Genomic DNA, 19,488 nt, shown 5'->3' with positions numbered 1-19,488 from the left:
ATGAGAGTAGGAATCCTGTGTCAGGGACAGGGGTCAAAGGCAAATACTAGAACATGAGGTGTTCCTAGTCTCTTATCACTTAAGAAATTACAGGAGTTTTGTGCCAGGGATAGATACCTATATATAAAAATATTTATACTATTTACATGTGTAAACATATGTACATTATTATTTTACAAGATTAAAATCAACAAAGGCAAAAGGCACAAGAGGCCAGAGTTTAGGAGAAACCAGATGCAGGTTTCCAGTTCTCCTCTCCCAGTAGGGTTGTAAGGACAGTGCTTTATTTTCCCAGTAGCAATGTGTGACACAGATGAACACATGAAATACTGCTAACCGGGAACCTCCTGAACCTTGGTGTGCAGGGTATTCATTGGGGGTCATTCATGTAGACATGGGCAGCCTGCATGACTGCCCTTACCTACTCAGTCTCCATCCCCTTCTGAAGGTCACACTGATACAGTGTGGCCCACAACTGTAAGCAAACTAAGAGAGATATTCAACTTAAGATCACAATGTTACATAAGCTGTTTGCCCAAGATCTCAGGCATACAATGTTATCAGGCAAGGATAACCCAAGAACTCAGAGGTTATCTCAAAGGACCGGATCAAGGGCCAGTCCTTTTCTTTGGAATTTGTAGGATGTGAGTACCCATAGTGTCCTGTGTTACCCATTACTGCATATAAGGATTAAATGTTAGTACACAGTTATAACCCGATTCAGCTCTAGTTGTCTCCAAAGCATGTATGAAGTTGACATTCCATAGACATTCCATTGATATCTAATCTTCCAGGAAATGCTGTACATGTTAATAGCAGTTTTCTATAACAGTGCCTAACAGGACATTATTTGTTAGCACATTAATTGGTGGTGACATAAATCAATTGATGGTCTTTGAGCTGAGCATATTCCTATTGGAAGACTTTGAGTTGCTGGAGATTTTCCTTTGGTTTTATATGCCAGTTTCCAAGATTATTATTTCAAAACATTAATCGTGTAGAATTATCAGTCTTTTGCATGTATGCTCTTCATGTGTCTAGAGATTAGCTTTCTAGCAGTCTTCAAGTATCTGAAGTATTGGCTAAAGTAAAACCTTTTAAAGCTTTCTAGCAGAGAAAAATAGACATGAATAGTGAAAAATAATTAAAGAAGCCCAAGATTACTGAAGATTTTGTTGGCATATCATTAATGAGATGATTAGCTGGAAGAAGAGTACAGTCACTGACTATTAGTGGCTATAAAAGCCAGGTAGTTTAGCATGGAAATCAAGAAAAGGGGAAAACCAAGAAGAAAAAAAAAGAGAAGTAGAGGGGGAAAGTATAAAGTAACAGTTAACATTAGGAAAGGCAACAAAAGGTAAAATTATAAGCATCAAAAAAAAAAAAAAATTACAAGCATCAGGGACATAGAGCAGCTGTTAGCCTGATAATGGAAATGAGAAAAGCAAACTGATGAAAACAGAAGTTGGAGTGGCCTGATAACTGTGTGCTGTGAATATCAAAGTTTTTAGAGCTTTTTAATAGGAATTTTCAGGGGCACCTTGGTGGTTCAGTCAGTTAAGTGTGCAACTCTTGATTTTGGCTCAGGTCATGATCTCAGGGTCCTGAGATTGAGTTCTGTGTTGACCTCTGCACTGGCTGGGGAGCTGCTTAAGATTCTCACTCCCTCTCCCTCTCCCTCTGCCCCTCTCCCTGCTGCTGACCATGGGGTGTTCTCACTCTGTTTCTCTCTCTCTCAAAAATTAAATTAAAAAATGTTTTAAATAAAATGAAATCCTCAGTGAAAACCTAATCATATTACTAAACAAAATTAAAGAGAGACTAGAGGTGTCTGGAATTTCAAGAGGCCTATGACTCAGCTATAGCTTACCTTCCCCCACCAGTTTTTCAGATACTGTTGTGGAGATTCCTTTGAAAATTATTAACTGACCTCAGCTTAGAAACCTTAAATATTTCATTTTTCTAGGCCTCTGTGTATTAGAAAGTGGTCTTCTGCTAGTAGTAGGTACCACATGATGGAAAAAAGGTTACGTCTTACATATCAGCCTCCTAAACTACAGGCCAAGGCAACATTGTTTTGTGAATATGGTTTATTCAAACACACTATTACAGATAGGTATTTAGGGTGTTTCCTGAATTTTGCAAATATAAATAACATAGCAGTAAATAGTCTTGTGTATTTTCATATTATTAGAGATACACTTGAGGATAAATCTCTAGAAGCAAGATTGCTAGGTCAAAGGGTGGATGCGTTGTAATTCTGTTATATACTGCCCAAATTCCTTGTCTTAGAAGCTGTGCTATTTTGTATTCCCCAGCAGCAGCACCATACAAAAGTGACTTTCTCCATAGCCTTGCAAGTAGAATGTGGTGTCACATTTTTAATTTTTGCCAGTCTGATAGGTAAGAAACTATGTATCAGTTTTAATTTGAATTTCTTTTTTTTTTTTTTATGAATGAAGTTGGACATGATTTCATAGTTTTAAGGTCCATTTAAAATCTTTGCAAATACCCTGTTTGCATTTATTGCTTGTTTTTCTTTCAGACTTTGTCTTTTTTTTCTTAGCTTTTAAGTGTTCTTTATATATTAAAGATATTAGCTTTTTATTTGTAATACATATTTCTGATATTTTCCTAATTTTTTTGTCATTGATAAATTTTGCCACACAGACTTCTTGCTTTTTATGTAATCAAATTTATCAGTCTTTTCTTTTGTTGAATTTAATTTTGTTTCCTAAGTTAATAGGTTTTTTTTTATTACGTTAAGCAAATATCCATAAAATCCTATTTTGAGTGTTGACATCAAGACTGAGTGTTGAGGGGTACTTGAGTGGCTCAGTCAGTTAAATGTCCAACTCTTAATTTCTACCCAGGTCATGGTCTCAGAGTTGTGAGATTGAGTTCTGTGTCAGGCTCCCTGCTGGGCATGGAGCCAGGAGCCTGCTTAAGCTTCTCTCTCCCTCTCCTTCTGTTCCTTACCACCCCCCCTTAAAAAAATGGCTGTTGAATTTTTCAGTGTCTGTGGAGAGAGCCATGATTTTTCTCCTTAAATTTGTTAATGTGACATATTAATGGTATCTCTAAAATTGAACCATCTTTGCTTTTTTTTTTTTTTTTTTTGCGATTTACTTATTTATCTTATAAAGAGAGAATGTGAGCAGGGGGAGGGGCAGAGGGAGAGACTCCCTGATGAGTGTGGAGCCCCATGTAGGGCTCGATTCCATGACTTTAAGATCATAACCTGAGCCAAAACCTAGAGTCACTCAATCATCTAAGCCCACCCAGGTGCCCCTCATCTTTGCATTTCTTAAGTAATTCCACTTGATCATCATACATTGTTTTCTTAGTGTGGTATGGGATCCTGTTTGCTAATGTTTTATTTAGAATTCTTGCAATTAAAGTTTAGGTATTAATTTTATGCTTCCTTTTTTTATTTCTGTTCTAAAACAATTTAAACAATTTATATAACATTGAGTCTATATGATCTTTGAAGATTTTATTGTGTTGCTCCTGAAACTTTTGAGTCTTGGTACTTTGTGGGATTAGTTCCTTGATAATTTTCTTAGTCTTTGCTATGGAAATTGGCTTCCTTAAGCTGTCTATCTCCTCTGAGGTCAGTTTTTGTAAATTATTGTCCCAGGGAATTATTCATTTCATCTAGATTTTCAACTTTACTTCCATGTATTATTTACTGTTCTTGTATTTTTAGCCTTTTTGAATTACTTATTTTTAGATATGTCTCTTGTACACAGCATAGAATTAGGTTCTATTTTGGGGGTCATTTTAAGAATCTCTTTCTTGTTTATAGGTGACTTAATCCTGTTTATATTGTTTGATATATTTGATTTCAACTCTGTCACATTATTTTGTATAGTATTTTGTGGGGTTTTTTTCTATTTAGTGTGCTATTTTTTCCTTAATTTTTGGTACTTAGAAAGGTTCTTTTTTGCTCTGATGTTATCATTACACTTACACCTTTTGTAACGCCCATTTCTTTTACTATCTGGTTTGACAGTTTTAAATAGTATTTTTTGACTCCTGTGTAATACCTATACAATAATTGAAGGGCTTATTCTGTTTTCTCTTTCCTCTTGCCGCATCCTCCATTTTTTTTTTTAAGATTTTATTTATTTATTCATGAGAGACACACAGAGAAAGAGGCAGAGACACAGGCAGAGGGAGAAGCAGACCCCGTGTGGGGAGCCCAATGTGGGACTCGATCCCGGAACCCCAGGATCATGGCCTGAGCTGAAGGCAGATGCTAAACCACCCAGGCATTCCCGCATCCTCCATTTTTTAATCTGCTTATCTGTTTGCCAAATTTAGGACATTTTCTGCCATTTTTTCTTTAAATAATTTTAGCTCCACTTCTCGGACTCTTGATAACACAATGTTAGACCTTTTGTTATTGTTGTACAGCTGTCGTGAAGTTTGGTTTTCCTGTTACTCAGATTGTATGGCTTGTATTGATACATCTTTGAATTTGTTGATCTTTTTTTCCATTTTTCCATTTTACTAGTGAGTCTTTCCAATGAGTTTTAAATTTGGATTACTGACTTGCAGTTTGCAATTTCCTTTTTGGTGCTTATGTCTTCTGTTTCTTTGCTGAGATTTCCCGTATTTATTTGTTTTAAATATGTCTATAATTGCTCACTGCAGTGTTTTTGATAGTTCCTTGAAAATCTTTGTCAGATAATTTCAAATCTCAGTGCTAACATTTGTTGACCATGTTTTCCCTTTTGAGTTGAAATGTTCCTGCTTCTTGGTATGACAGGTTATTTTCATTTGTAAGCCTGTACATTTGGGATGTTAGGTTATGCGTGCGACTCTGGTTTCTATATAAATCTTGTTACCTGTTAACGGCTACACTGGGTAGTAGACAGGCTTTGCCCACACATAACGAGGTGAAGACACCATTCAGTAGGGGGAGGCCTTAGGGCTGGGGTAAGGGATGGTAAGTGGGTTCAACTCTCAGGCATAGCTCCCTGCCAGCCTCCCATTTTTGAAGTTGCAGTATTTCTGTTTTTTCAGAACATACACGATTTATAAATTATTCTTCTACCTTATCCCACATTTATGTTAGTCTGTGATCTATAATGAAGTATTTTCTCAGGCAACTCTTAGTTGAATGAAGCTCATTCTCTAGTGCAGAAAGTATCAGCAGCTTTTTCTGAAAAGGACAGATAATAAATAATTGTAGGCTTTTGGAACCACATGGTCTCTATCCTACTAACGTGAGATAGTTTTACTAGGATATACTACTTTTAAACACTTTACTCTCTTCCCCTCTCATCTTCTCTCAAGTCTTACACAGGCTTGGGGCAGGAGGCCCAGACAAAAGCTAGAATTTAATTTTTTCTTTTCTTACAGGTAATTTGTAATATTCTCTAATGCCTAATAATGCTGATGGTGTGGGCTATGTGTGTTTTTTATTTAAGATAATTTATTTATCAATTTACTTATTTATCTATTTGTTTATTTATCTAGTTATTTATCAACTTATTATTTATCTATTTATTATTTATCTATTGATTGATTTATCTATATATCTTTTTATCTATTAATGTGTTTATTTATTTGTCTATATATCTATTTTTCTAATTATCTTTATCTATTAATGTATTATCTATATGTCTATTTTTCTATTTATTTAATCATTATTCATCTATTTATTTTTCTGTTTATGTATCTATGCATTTATCTAATTTATCTATTTATCGTTTATCTGTTTATCTATTTGTCTATTATCTATCATTTATCTACTTATCTATTTACTTGTCTATGTATGTATCTATTTTTCTATTTAGTTATTTATCTAGTTATTTATTTTTATCTATTTATTAATGTATTTATTCATCTATTTATCTATATATCTACTCATATATTTATCTATTGTTTATCTATTTATTGATGTATTTATCTATTTGTTTATTTTTTATCTATTTATCTTTATGCATTTATCTATTAATCTAATTTTATGTATTTATTTGTTCATCTATTTATCTGTTTATCTATATGTCTATTTATCTATTCATCTAATTATTTTTCTATTTATCTATTAATGTATTTATTTACCTATTCATTTATCTGTATATCTATTTATATTTATACATTTATCTATTTATTTTTATCTATTTTTGTATTCATTATCTGTTTACCTAGTTATCTAGTTATTTAGCTATTTATGTATATTTATTTTTTATCTATTTGTCTATTTATCTTTTTATTTATTTATCTATTTATTTATTTATCTATGTACCTATTTACTTATTTATGCAACTATCTATTTATTTATCTCTGTATTCATTTATCTGTTCATCTACTTATTTATATATTTGTCTACTTATCTATTTATTTATCTTTACTTTTTTATTTATCTGTTTATTTATTTATTTATTTGAAACAGAAAGTGCACGCAGGGGGAAAAGGCAGAAGGAGAAACAGGCTTGATGTGGGGCTCGATCCCAGAACCCTGAGATCATGACCTGAGCTAAAGGCAGATGTTTAACCAACTGAGCCTCCCTGGTGCCTCCATATGTGATTTTATTTGCTGTTTTTATTCATCTCTATACTTTTTGACACATATGTATTTGGATTTTAATTCAGGTAGCATTATTTTAAAGCAGCAGCAGCGTTCTTTAATTTGGATACCTTAGTAAGAAACATCTCCAGATTTTACATGAGATAAGACCTGTGCTTACATATGAACTCTCTGACTTTGAGAAAGTCAGCAAACCTGAGGCTTTCTTTTGCTCTTATATTATTTGCAAAATCAGATGGGTTTAGGGCATGGCCTACACTCTCTGCTCTTCACTTGAGGGCCTTTTTCAAGGGCTTTGCAAATAATTAAACTTTCCCCCAAAGTTAAAATGCCAACTTGCTTCTTTTGTCTGTTTACTTTAATAACCTGAAAAATTAATTATATTGTTGAATATGTTTGAAAATCATTGGTATCTTTTTGGATAGACTTGAAGCATCTGGTATATGGTCTTGTTCTGTATATAAAGTGTTTCCTTGTAATTATTAGGTACTCAGCTTGGGCAGAGAGAAAAACTTTTTTGCCTGTTTTGTTTTTTTTTTAAGATTTATTTATTTATTTTAGAGATACAGAGAAAGAGGGTGAGTGAACTCAAGCAGAGAGAGAGGCAGAAGGAGGGAGAGAATCTCAAGCAGGCTCAACTCTCCACTGAGCATGGAGCCTGATGTGGGGCTTAATCTCACCTGCCTGAGATCATGACCTGAGCCCAAATCAGAAGTTGGACACTTAACCACCGGAGCCCCCTGCCAGTTTTTAAATTCATCCATCTAATATATAAATGCAGAAATTAGGGTAGAAGTTGTCTCAGACTTCTTTCTGTGTCTCATTTTTGTGAAGAATGATCTGAGGTAGGCATTGGGAGAGTTCTCTGCTGCCTAGTAGATTTAATCAGGTAAGCAAATATTTTTGCCACCAGCTAAAACATAAAGTTTAATTACTTTTTATGTGACTACCTCTCATGTATGTTAATGTATTTTAAGCATTCAAACAAATACCTAAACTCGTAATTTTTTTTTTTTATTTTTTTACTTCCTGTAGATTCTGGTTGATACTGTTTGGGCTTTATCATACCTGACAGATGGAGGTAATGAGCAGATACAGATGGTTATTGACTCAGGGGTTGTACCATTTCTTGTGCCCCTTCTGAGCCACCAGGAAGTGAAAGTTCAAGTAAGTATTTTAAAATTTTTCTCACTTGTATAGAATCATGTTTGCTATGTAATCTGTTAAAACTTGAACAACCAGGCTTCAGTTCTGTCTTTGTGCATATATCTTCCATATTTCTCTTCTATTTTACTGCATCTGATTTTGCTGGTTTCCAAAGCTTTATCTGACCCAGACTGAGTTTCAGACTCATAATAGCCAATTGTCCTTGAGCACTTAGACATCTCCTCCAAGAATTCCTTCAGGCATCCCATTGCCATTTTGACCAGACAAAATTAAGATGTATCATCTTCTCCCACAAACCTTCCCGTCTTTATATATCCCCTTTCAATAGACCACACAGCCCAAGCTTGAAACCTGATTCCTCTTTCATTTCCCCTCCATTACAAAGTCCTGTTAATTCTTATTATATATATAGTGTTCAAATCTATCTACTCCTTATGTGTCTAGAGCCACTGATTCAGTTCAAGAGTCTTTTTGTCCCTTCCAGATAATTGCAACAGCATCCTAAACTGCATTTCCTCCTCTCTCCTTTCTCCTCACTCTAATTACTGTTGGGTGGCTGATATTCATTCCACTTCTGCAAAAGTGACTGTCTAGATGGAAATATGTGCCCATCCCAAGCCTTTAATAAAATATTTCTGTGGTACAATTTAGTAATAGATAAAAAGACAATTGTTAAAATGAACCTTTACTTTTTACATTTTTGTTTCTTTGTATTTTTTAAATCTTTTCTCAGCAGTTTTTCATAGTTTTTCTATATAATTCCATTTTTTTATAAGACCTATTTATAATTCAAAATTGCCTCTCGGTTCTACATAGTACTTTGTGTAAGAATACAGTGTCAATCATTCACCCCTTGCATTTTTACATTTTCCTGGGATTATGAAAAATACAAAATCCTTTCATCATAAACAAATTTATAGAAAGTATTTTTCCCCACCCCAGACAGCAGCACTCAGAGCAGTTGGCAACATAGTGACTGGCACTGATGAGCAGACCCAGGTTGTTCTCAACTGTGATGTCCTGTCACACTTTCCAAATCTCTTATCACACCCAAAAGAGAAGATAAATAAGGTAAGGCATATAATAGCCTCACTGGTGCATTTCTTTCTCTCTATATATTTCTTTTTAACTGTCCCCTTGTTTTCTGTTGCTTTGGTTTGATCATGATTTTCTTCAAAACCACTGTAGTTAAGATGAGAATTATTTCAAAACACCCCTGTATTTTATTATAAGTGCTGCCCTGATAAAATAATCAGTGTTTTTACATAAATAGATTGGGTGGTAGCAAAAACCAGTAAAACAGTAGCCAGTATGTGAGAATACATATGAAATCTCTCATTGGATGGCTGGTATCTTTTATAAACAGATCATAATTTAATCTCTTTATGAAATTAAATTGGACCAAAAAGAAACAGTGCCTAAATTAAAGGATCAAAAAGTCTTTTTTAAAAATCTCAAACTTGAGATACAACCTTATTATTAATTGTTAAATATATACTTAAGTTCTTTATTCCTTTTGTGTCTGCCTTATTTCACATTGCAGAATTTTTTTAAGGTTCATCTATGTTGGAGCATATGTCAGAACTTCATTTCTTTATATAGCTGAATAAGTATTCCATTGTACATATATGTCACATTCTGTTTATCCATTCATCTGTTGATGGACACTTGGAGTTTTTCTACCTTTTGGCTGTTGTGAATAATGTTGCAGTGAACACTGGCATGCAAGTGTCTATTGAGTCTCTGCTTTCAGTTCTTTTGGGTATATATCTAGGAGTAGAACTGCCCAGTCATATGGTAATTCTATGTTTAGCTTTTTTGAGGAACTGCCAAATTGTTTTCCGTAGCGGCTGTACCATTTTACATTCCCACAAGCACTGTATGAGGGTTCCAATTCCTTTTTTAAAATTATTATTATAGCCACCCTAGTAGCTGTGAAACGATGTCTGGTGGTTTTGATTTGCATTTAGTTTAATGTAGTTTTTTCTGCCTAAAATGCCACCATCCCCAAAACCAGCAAAATTGATCATTTCTTCTGTGTCGTAGCTATATTTATATATAGTTACTCAACTATAATTCAACTGTTGGATTCTTAAGAAAACTATATTGTCAAAAAGTGCATTTTATGAATACATTTGTTCCAATGAAGGGGAAGAGGGCAGAGTCTTTTAGACTCTGGGCCAGTTAAATTTTTACTGTAGAAATTTCAGTAATATAGGTGATTTTTACAGCTAAATGTATTCCATAATTGGAAACAGAGCTGAGAAAGCTGGACAGAAGTGGGTGCAGAGAAGTTCTGGCCTGTGATTGATAAGCTCTAAGTGAAATTATCACTGGGGAAAGGGAAAGGGTTCACATAGATAGCTACTAAGCCTCAGCAGCCAGTTAAGTCTCCTCAGAAGTTTTTCACCTTTGAGCATTTGTGTTATTTGCACTTGGGATCATTATGGGATCCTCAAAGTAGAATAAAACTCGATTTTATTCCCTCAGCATTTTTTTTTTTTAAGATTTACTTACTTATTTGAGAGATTGTGCGTGAGTGAGCACAATTTGCGGGGAGAGGGTGAGGGAGAGAGAATCCCAAGCAGACTCCTCACTGAGCACCGAGCCTGACATGGGGCTCAATCCCAAGACCCGGAAATCATGATCCGAGCCAAAATCAAGAGTCAGACACTTAACCAACTGAGCCACTGAGGCACCCCATATTCCCTGAGCATTTTTGAAATTTTTCAAACCTGTGGGAAATTTGCAAGAATATTAGAGTGAACACCCATATACTCTAAACACTGATTTACCAATTAGTAAGATCTTACCACATTGGATGGCAAAATAAATCTGCAGGTAACTTTTTTAATTGTAGAAGAAGAGACAACATTTGACACTAAAACTAAAATAAAACCTGCTGGTTTGTGACTTATAAATACTTTAGAGTTATAGTAAAATTTGTTATATAGATCCATTCTAGACTAATTAGATACTTAATTTCTAAATACATCTTGCAAGTAAATATTTTACAAGAAAGCAATTCTCCTTTCTTAGAAGTAGTTTTAACAGACTATTAAGAAATTTATTTCTGTCATTATCTTTTAGATAATGCACCAAAAATGTAAGCTGCACAAGTAAAGGTTTTTTGTCTGTTTTGTTCATTGCCATATTACCATTGTCTAAAATGCCTAGCTTGTATAGGCATATATTTTAGTGGGTAGATAAATGCTAGATTAATGGGGCCCAAATATGATGGATAGAAGTTTCCTTGTAACTTGTTTAAAATGAGAGATACTGTGTCACTTAATTGCTTTTTATACATGCATTCCCCCTAATGCAACTCAAGTGATTTTGTTATATGTAAAGTACACTAAAGTAAAAATATAAATTAAAAATAATTTTTCAAACAAAAGTACCCTGTACCTTGTTCAATTATAGGAAGCAGTGTGGTTCCTTTCCAACATAACAGCAGGCAACCAACAACAAGTTCAAGCTGTAATAGATGCTGGATTAATTCCTATGATTATTCATCAGCTTGCTAAGGTCAGTCTTATTATGGAGTTTATCGTGTACATTAATATATTATAACCAAGATTTTTTGAATAAAAAATTCATGTAATCATTTCTTTTTTTTAACCATCAGGGGGACTTTGGAACACAAAAAGAAGCTGCTTGGGCAATTAGCAACTTAACGATAAGTGGCAGAAAAGATCAAGTGAGTTTGGAGAAACTGTTAGGATTGTTAATATTGGAAAGTATACTACTCTTTTATGTTTAGGAGCTGCCGATTGTTTATAAGCCCTGTGCTGTGTTCTTTTTGGGGAAAAGATAATTATATAAATAAAAATTTTTCTTTTGTTGCCTAGGTTGAATACCTTGTACAGCAGAATGTAATACCACCATTCTGTAATTTACTGTCTGTAAAAGATTCTCAAGTTGTTCAGGTGGTCCTGGATGGTCTGAAAAACATTCTGATAATGGCTGGTGATGAAGCAAGCACAATAGCTGAGATAATAGAAGAATGTGGAGGTAAGAGTAGATTAAAGAAAAATCGTTGAGCCTGGAACACTAAAACATCAGTTCCTTTAAAGACAACTAATCAGGAAGAAAGCTGTCAGGAAAGATTGCTGTTCCATCATCAAAGTATGTTGCTATCCTTTGTTTCCTATGTTCGCATGCCAGGAGGATTTTCCAGCAAGCGTTAGTCTGTGTGTTGGAAAAACTCTGTGACCTTCCTAGAGGTTTACATTGCTTTTTAGGTAACATAAATCCTCCTCTTGAAGTCACAGTGCGAGAGAGCAAATTAAAAGCTTGGGAACAGGTACCGTAGAGAAACTTACAAGCTCTTATTTACCTCAGCATTTCTTAGACTCCATGACAGTGAAACCCTTCTTTTGTGCTACACCTAATATCATGTGATTCTGTGGACCTTACTTTGTGAAATACTATTCCATATTGTTGGAAAAGGTTAATGATTTCAGAGTCATCTAGCTATTTTATTTCAGTCTTAGGATTGTTAGAGATGCATGTTGAACTTACTACCACAGAAGTTACTTTGAAATTTTAATGAGAAAACTGTGATTTGAAATATTGTATTATTTCTCTGGTAATCACATATGAAACATATATTTAAAAGTTTTATTTTTAAAGGTAGCTGTTCCATATGTACTAAGTTGTCTAAACCTTAAATTAATTCATTCTGTTGCCATGTTTTATTTTCTGTGTTGTGTTGACTATTATGTACAATTATACGACCCAGTTTATATTTTTAAGAGAAAGCAAACAAAATAGCATCATAAAATATTCAGATTAGAAGTATTTTCTTGGGCCGCCCCGGTGGCTTGGCGGTTTAGTGCTGCCTTCAGCCCGGGGCGGGATTCTGGAGACCCGGGATCGAGTCCCACATTGGGCTCCCTGCATGGAGCCTGCTTCTCCCTCTGCCTGTGTCCCTGCCTCTCTCTGTGTGTCTCTCATGAATAAATAAATAAAATCTTAAAAAAAAAAAAAAGAAGTATTTTCTTAATAACAAGAAATTACCCTAGAGATGTTAGGGAGTTTTATCTATGATTATAGAAGTAGATCTTAATACTATTAATTCACTGCTCATTCTGGTTTTAAGATATTTTGAGATAATTTGAAATTAGCTTTATAGTCTAATTCAGAACAATTACCCCCAGAAGGTTTAAGCTGCAGAATTGTTAGTCTTTGGCTTTTTATCATTGTAGTTGCTTTGGTCTTTGGGAGTGTATACTTATAATTAGGATACACATTTACTTAGTATTTTATAATTTTATAAAGAACTTTACATCCATTATCTTTGATACTTATATTCCCATTTTTCTGGTTTTTATATTACTATATAAAGAAAAAATGCAACTATTTCAAACTTACCTAGCTAAAAAGATATTTCAAGGAAGAATACTGTTAAGAATTTAAATTTATAGACTTGTGCATCTAATGCATCGAGTAAATATATTGGGAACAGAAATGAAGGCATTCTACAGTTGTGAAAAGTTGTTTCCCAATTTCATTGTGGCTATAGGATATAAGCACCCTATTTGATTTTTTCTTGAAAGAAATTACTTCAAATTTAAAGCTTTGTCTTCTGTTTATATCAGTTAATCATGAAGTTTCTGAAAACTTGTTTTATAAAAGTAATAACATTTGGAAAACAATGGAAACATTAAAAACTACTTATACAAGATAATGTGCTTCCATTAAAACGGTCTGGGGAGGCCTTGGTTCAAGTTCAATCACTAACTTGCCACACAACCCGAAGTAAACCCCTTACATCTCTGGATCATAGCTTCCTCATCTGTCAAATAGAGCGTTTAGGTGGATTTTTTTAACTGTCTGCCTCAGATACCAGGGTACCTCAAGGGTTTCTAAGAGGAAGAAATTCGTGAGATGCTCGTCCTCAACCAGAGCAGCCCAGGGTTTTATCTGTTTTTTAGAAAACTCATCTTTGGGTAATGGTGGGAAGGTATTCTGAGTTCTTTCAGATTTTCCATTGTTAGTATGAACACAGTTTTTATATGTGTATATGCCTAAGAATCTGATTTTGTTCGTTTTTATTACCAGGTTTGGAGAAAATCGAAGTTTTACAGCAACATGAAAATGAAGACATATATAAATTAGCTTTTGAAATCATAGATCAATATTTCTCTGGTGATGATGTAAGTATACATTAAAGTATGGTATGCCTGCATGTACATTAAAATATGTACATACTCTGGGGGATCCCTGGGTGGCGCAGCGGTTTGGCGCCTGCCTTTGGCCCAGGGCACGATCCTGGTAGACCCGGGATTGAATCCCACATCGGGCTCCTGGTGCAGGGAGCCTGCTTCTCCCTCTGCCTGTGTCTCTGCACCTCTCTCTCTCTCTGTGACTATCATAAATAAATAAAAAAATTTTAAAAAAAAATGTACATACTCTAAATTTACTAAGAATTTTCCTTTTATCATTAATAGGACAATTTTATAATATATTTCTATCAGATACTCTTGAAGTGGCATTTCCAGTTATTTTTAATCTAAAAAAATTAATGATTATTTTCCATCAATCATTTGTTTAAATACTGTGTATGTAACATCATTATAAAGTAAAAATATAAAAACAGTTCTTTGAAGGGGCACCTGCTGGCTCATTCAGTAAAGCATGAGACTCTTAATCTTAGGGTTGTGAGTTTGAGCCACACCTTGGGCGCATAGAGATTACTTTACAAATGCAATAAGAAAAAAAAATTTTTTTAATCTGTTAAATGGGAAGAAATACTACAGTTGACTCCTGAGCAACAAGTGTTTGAACTGCAAAGGCCTACTTATAGGTATAATTATATATATATATATATATATATATATATAATTATTATATTATAATATATAATATATATTATATATATTATTATATAATATATAATTTTATATATATATATATAATTACCAAACTATCAAATAATCAAATAGGGTGTGTGTGTGTATGTAAAAAATATATATATCAAATACAGGTATATGTATGTAAAATATATATATATATCAAATATAGGTGTGTATACACACACACACACACACACACAGTACAGTACTATAAACGTATTTTCTGGAGCTCCTGGATGGCTCAATCAGTTAAGCGTCTGACTGGCTCAAGTCATAATGTCAGGGTCCCAGGATTGAGCCCCATGTGGGGCTCCCGACTCAGCAGGGTGTCTGCTTGTATCTCTCCCTGTGCCCTTCCCCCCATTTGTGTTCTCTGTCTCTCTCTCAAATAAATAGAATCTTTTCCAAAAAATGTATTTTCTATTTCTTATGATTAGTAACATTTTCTTTTCTCTAGCTTACTTCATTATAAGAATATAGTATTTAGGGACACCTGGGTGGCTCAGCAGTTGAGCGTCTGCCTTCACCTCCGGTCGTGATCCCAGGGTCCTGGGATCGAGTCCCACATCAGGTTCCCTACAAGGAGCCTGCTTCTCCCTCTGCTTGTGTCTCTGCCTCTCTCTCTGTCTCTCTCATGAATAAATAAATTAAAAATCTTTTAAAAATACAGTATTGGGGATCTCTGGGTGGCTCAGCGGTTTAGCACCTGCCTTCAGCCCAGGGCGTGATCCTAGAGCCCCAGGATCAAGTCCCGCATCGGGCTCCCTGCATGGAGCCTGCTTCTCCCTCTACCTGTGTCTCTGCCTCTCTCTCTGTCTCATGAATAAATAAATAAAATCTCTAAAAATAAATACAGTATTTAATACATATAATGTACAAAATATGTTAACTGTTTATATTATTGGTAAGGCTTCCGGTCAACAGTAGGCTATTAATAGTTAAGTTTTGGGAGTCAGGAGTTATACTTGGATTTTTGACTCTGCTTTGGGGAGGAGATTGGTTTCCCTAGCTCCTGTGTCGTTTAAGGGTCAACTGTAATTATAGAAATGATGTGTGTTGAGATGAGTAAAATAAATCTACAGATACAGAAACTTAAGAATGAGGCATGGATGAGGGAGGAGGTAAAAAAAAAAAAAAAAGAATGGAGCAATTTTTATATGTGTTCAGTTTAATTAAATTGTTAAATTACTGGGGGGACTTGGATGGCTCAGTTGGTTGAGTATCCAACTCTTGGACTCTTGATTTGGGCTCAGGTCCTGATCTCAGGGTCGTGAGATTGAACCCCCATGTTGGGCTCCACAGTCAGCAGGGAGTCTGCTGGAGATTCTCTCCCCCTCTGCCACTCCCCCCACTCATACCCACTCTCTCTCTCTCTTTCTCTCTCTCTCTCTCTCTCTAAAATAAATCCTCAAAAAAAAAGTTAAATTTATTAATATTATTATTGATTTACTTGTTTTTATTTATTGATTGAAACATAGAGAATAATTACAACAGGAGTACCTGGGAGGCTCAGTTGGTTAAGTGTCTGCCTTCGGCTCAGGTCATGATCTCTGGGTCCTGGGCTCAAGCCCTATGTGTGGCCCCTGCCTATCCCTCTCCTCTCCCTGGGGAGCCTGCCTATCCCTCTCCTCTCCTACCCCCCGCTCCCTGCTCATGTTCTCAAACTCTTTCTGTCAAATAAATAAAATCTTTAAAAAGAAGAAAGAATGATTACAACATTTGTAAAGAATTCTCTCATAAGAAGAAAGATTTGCTTATACCACATCTAGTATCTTAACATAATAAGGATATTTTTTGTGTGCTTTTTTATAGATTGATGAAGATCCTAGCCTCATTCCCGAAGCAACACAAGGAGGTACTTACAACTTTGACCCAACAGCCAACCTTCAAACAAAAGAATTTAATTTTTGAGTTCAGTTGAGTGCAGCATCTTTCCCAATTCAGTACGAAGCACCACCAGACGGCTACCAAATGACAAGAAGAACAACAAAAGGCTCCAAAACACACATGCCTCTTCGTTTTGATGCTTCTAAAGCAAGCCATGTCTCAGTCACTTTGCAGTTGCCAAAAGTTACTATCACATGGACTGTAAATGCATATGCATGATTTCCTAAACTGTTTTAGAATTCTCCTTAACAATCTCAACTACCCTATTTTTCCCTGTTCCCGGGTGCCACACGCTGACAACTGCAGTCTCCAGTTTAGAATATTCCGTAGCGGTGGCATGTCAGCTGCCCACTTGATATTCCTTTGGAAAACGGTGCGCTGTGGATCAAGACACTTTGGTATGATGCATATACACGTTGGAAGACTTTCAAGAGGTGCAGTCTGATCTGAGCCTCCATCATTGTCCTCCACAAACATATTTTCATATTCTTTATGTGGAAGAATAGATTTTAAAGTACAAGCCAAATGATTTTCATTGGTGGAACTAACTGACACACAAAAAAAGTAACTTAAAAAAAGAAACTTGGTTATTGATTAAAACAGATAAGTCTAAAAAAACAACAAACAAACAAACAAAAAAAACTGTGCTTCATCTACCAGTAATTGATGTGTTTATTATCTGCCTCAGAAGCCAGGGTTGGAGGAAGAACTTTAGCTATGGATGGTAATGCTTTCGCCATTATACCTAATTTTTGAGAACAGCAAGCCCTATTTGACCACTCACTTCAGCCTGTGTGTTCCTGCTGTTTTGAAGTAATCAAATGCTGTGCATGGTATATTACCTGAGCTGCAACCTGTTACGGACTTGAACTTCTGGTGAAGTTGAAAGCAAGAGTCCCTGACTATAAAGAAAACAAAACAACAAAAAACAAAGGTCTAAAAAGTACCGATTAGTGATATTTAAAAAAAATCTTGCTTTCAGCTTTCAGGAGTTAATATTTTTTGTTTTAAATTGATAATTGGATATGGTTGATTTATATTGGGTTTAAACTGTGGAGCTTTCATGTTTACTGTAATTTAGTCTTAAAATATTTTTTACTTAGTAACCAGTGCTTTTGATAATGTGGTTGGCAACAAACCAGCAACTATTTAGAAGTGTTATAAAACTTCATTCTTTGAGTATTGGGAAAGTTAATTCAGATCCTACTCTAAAAGCATATTCACATATTAAAAGATTCAGACAAGGATCTGTGTAGAGGAGTAATCTGCAGTTATTTGACATAAACCTGATTTGCAGTGATCTTTCAGCAGTTCTGCAAAATCTGGTATTACTATGTAAAGTCCTTGCTTTTGGTAAATTGTCTGACCCAGTTATTAATGAAAGGATAGGGATTTGAAAACTTTTAAACTGAACAATTTATGCTGTCACAGAAATGGTTTCGTTGCTATTGTTTACTGGGTATAATTTCCCAATGCATTGATGTGAAGGGATAGAAAATCTGAACTAATTTAGTATCCAGTGGGGGGTGTATTTACTGTGATGAAGATGAGACCGATGCCATCAGAGCTTTGTGAATCAGCTGGGGTGTTTTCACTGATAAACAACACATAGCAGGTGTGCATTCATTACAAATATATGTATCTGCCAAGGTGGAGCCACTTTAAAGAGTGAGTTTTGTCTTGTATCTGAAATGGATACAAGCGTATGTTTAAACTGCAAGATTTTTACTTGCTAGAGAATCTGTTTTAATATAGTGGTTTGGCCTCTGATTATTTATAGGTTTTATAAATTTTAGAATCAATTTCTCTTTAAGGTGGCTCAGATTTTTCAACTCTTGTGCACATAAAATTGAGTTGAAGTTCATTGTGCCTTTTTTTCTTTATCCAAATTTTGAGTTAAAGCTTCATATGGTAACTGCATCCTGTTCAGACACTGTAGTCGAAATTTTTGAAACTGTGTGGTGTTCACTAAAAGTAGGAATAACAAAGTCAAAGCTAATTAAGGTCACAAACTTCGGTGAAACCCTTAAAGTCCAAATCTTCTTGATATTGTGAATTGTACCCCTTCCAGGTTAGTTTCTTCTGGACTCTCCATACTCCTTACAGTTACCTTTTAAATTTTGCACACATTGAGATTAAATTGGGCCTCTACCGTGCCGATTCCTATTTCCTCTTGTGTTTTAAGTGCAAACTAACAACATAAGTGAACATTAGCATCAAGTAGTGCAGACATATGTGTGCATTTGCTTGATTCAATTTGTTGTGACCTTATCAGTTTGGAATTGGAATTGCACCATTTCGTAGACAAAGGAAACTAAGTATATTGCTGCACTTTTAAGTTTTCAGAACAGTGTTGAAAAATTGCATTGTTTTTATTTTTTTTAAACTCAGTTAAAAAAGACTAAAACGTTCTTTCAAAAGAGGCATCTAAATGTGTTCCTAATTTTGTATATGGGCTTAGGTTTTGTAACCAATAAAAAAAGCTGCTATCAAATACGATAAAACATTGAAGAACTTATTTCTAAAAGTTTCTCAATTTCTAGTTTTGTTTTCTGTGTGGTTAAATTTAAATTTGAACTATTTTTTGCACATCAGCCACAATGGAGGCAAATCATGAATTACTCTTTCATTGTATTTTAATATCCGTCTTCCACTGTAACAAACCGGACAGTAACAGTGTTAGATTTAAGAGTATTTTGTGACAAATAAGAAATACCCAAATCTTTATTCATTTCCTGAGCTGCCTTAACAGCATCGCAAACCAGGTGGCTTAGAACAGTAGGAACTTGCTGCTGCACATTTCTGGAGGCAGAAGTCAGAAATGGGGGTGCGGGCCTGGGGCATTCTGCGGGGGCCCTGGGTTAGGACCCTTCTCTGTCTCTTCCCGGCTTCTGGGGTCCGCAGCAGTGCCTGGCGCTCCCCGGCTTGTAGCTGCATTCCTCCGGCCCCTGCTGTCATCCTCGTCCTGGGGCGCGCTCCCTGCGTACCTCAGGTCTAGCTACTGCGACTTAGGAAGGCTGTTCGAGAAAATGG

At 35.1% G+C, this 19,488-nt stretch overlaps 1 protein-coding gene across 1 annotated transcript in view; it reads left to right on the top strand.

Annotated features, from left to right (window-relative positions):
• KPNA3 (karyopherin subunit alpha 3) overlaps positions 1-18,959 on the top strand; it is a 92,799-nt gene extending 73,840 nt beyond the window's left edge. The window contains exons 11-17 of the mRNA XM_077855808.1: positions 7,577-7,708; positions 8,651-8,779; positions 11,132-11,236; positions 11,337-11,408; positions 11,560-11,722; positions 13,775-13,869; positions 16,381-18,959. Of these exons, the coding sequence (XP_077711934.1) occupies positions 7,577-7,708; positions 8,651-8,779; positions 11,132-11,236; positions 11,337-11,408; positions 11,560-11,722; positions 13,775-13,869; positions 16,381-16,479 (795 nt within the window). The 3' untranslated portion in view covers positions 16,480-18,959. The remainder of the gene's footprint in view (positions 1-7,576; positions 7,709-8,650; positions 8,780-11,131; positions 11,237-11,336; positions 11,409-11,559; positions 11,723-13,774; positions 13,870-16,380) is intronic.
• Positions 18,960-19,488: the final 529 nt, after the last annotated feature.

The sequence above is a fragment of the Canis aureus genome, chromosome 17 (assembly GCF_053574225.1).
Source record: "Canis aureus isolate CA01 chromosome 17, VMU_Caureus_v.1.0, whole genome shotgun sequence".
Lineage (NCBI taxonomy): Eukaryota > Metazoa > Chordata > Mammalia > Carnivora > Canidae > Canis > Canis aureus.
Note: the sequence above shows the minus strand (reverse complement) of the source record. Positions and strands in the feature narration are given on the sequence as shown.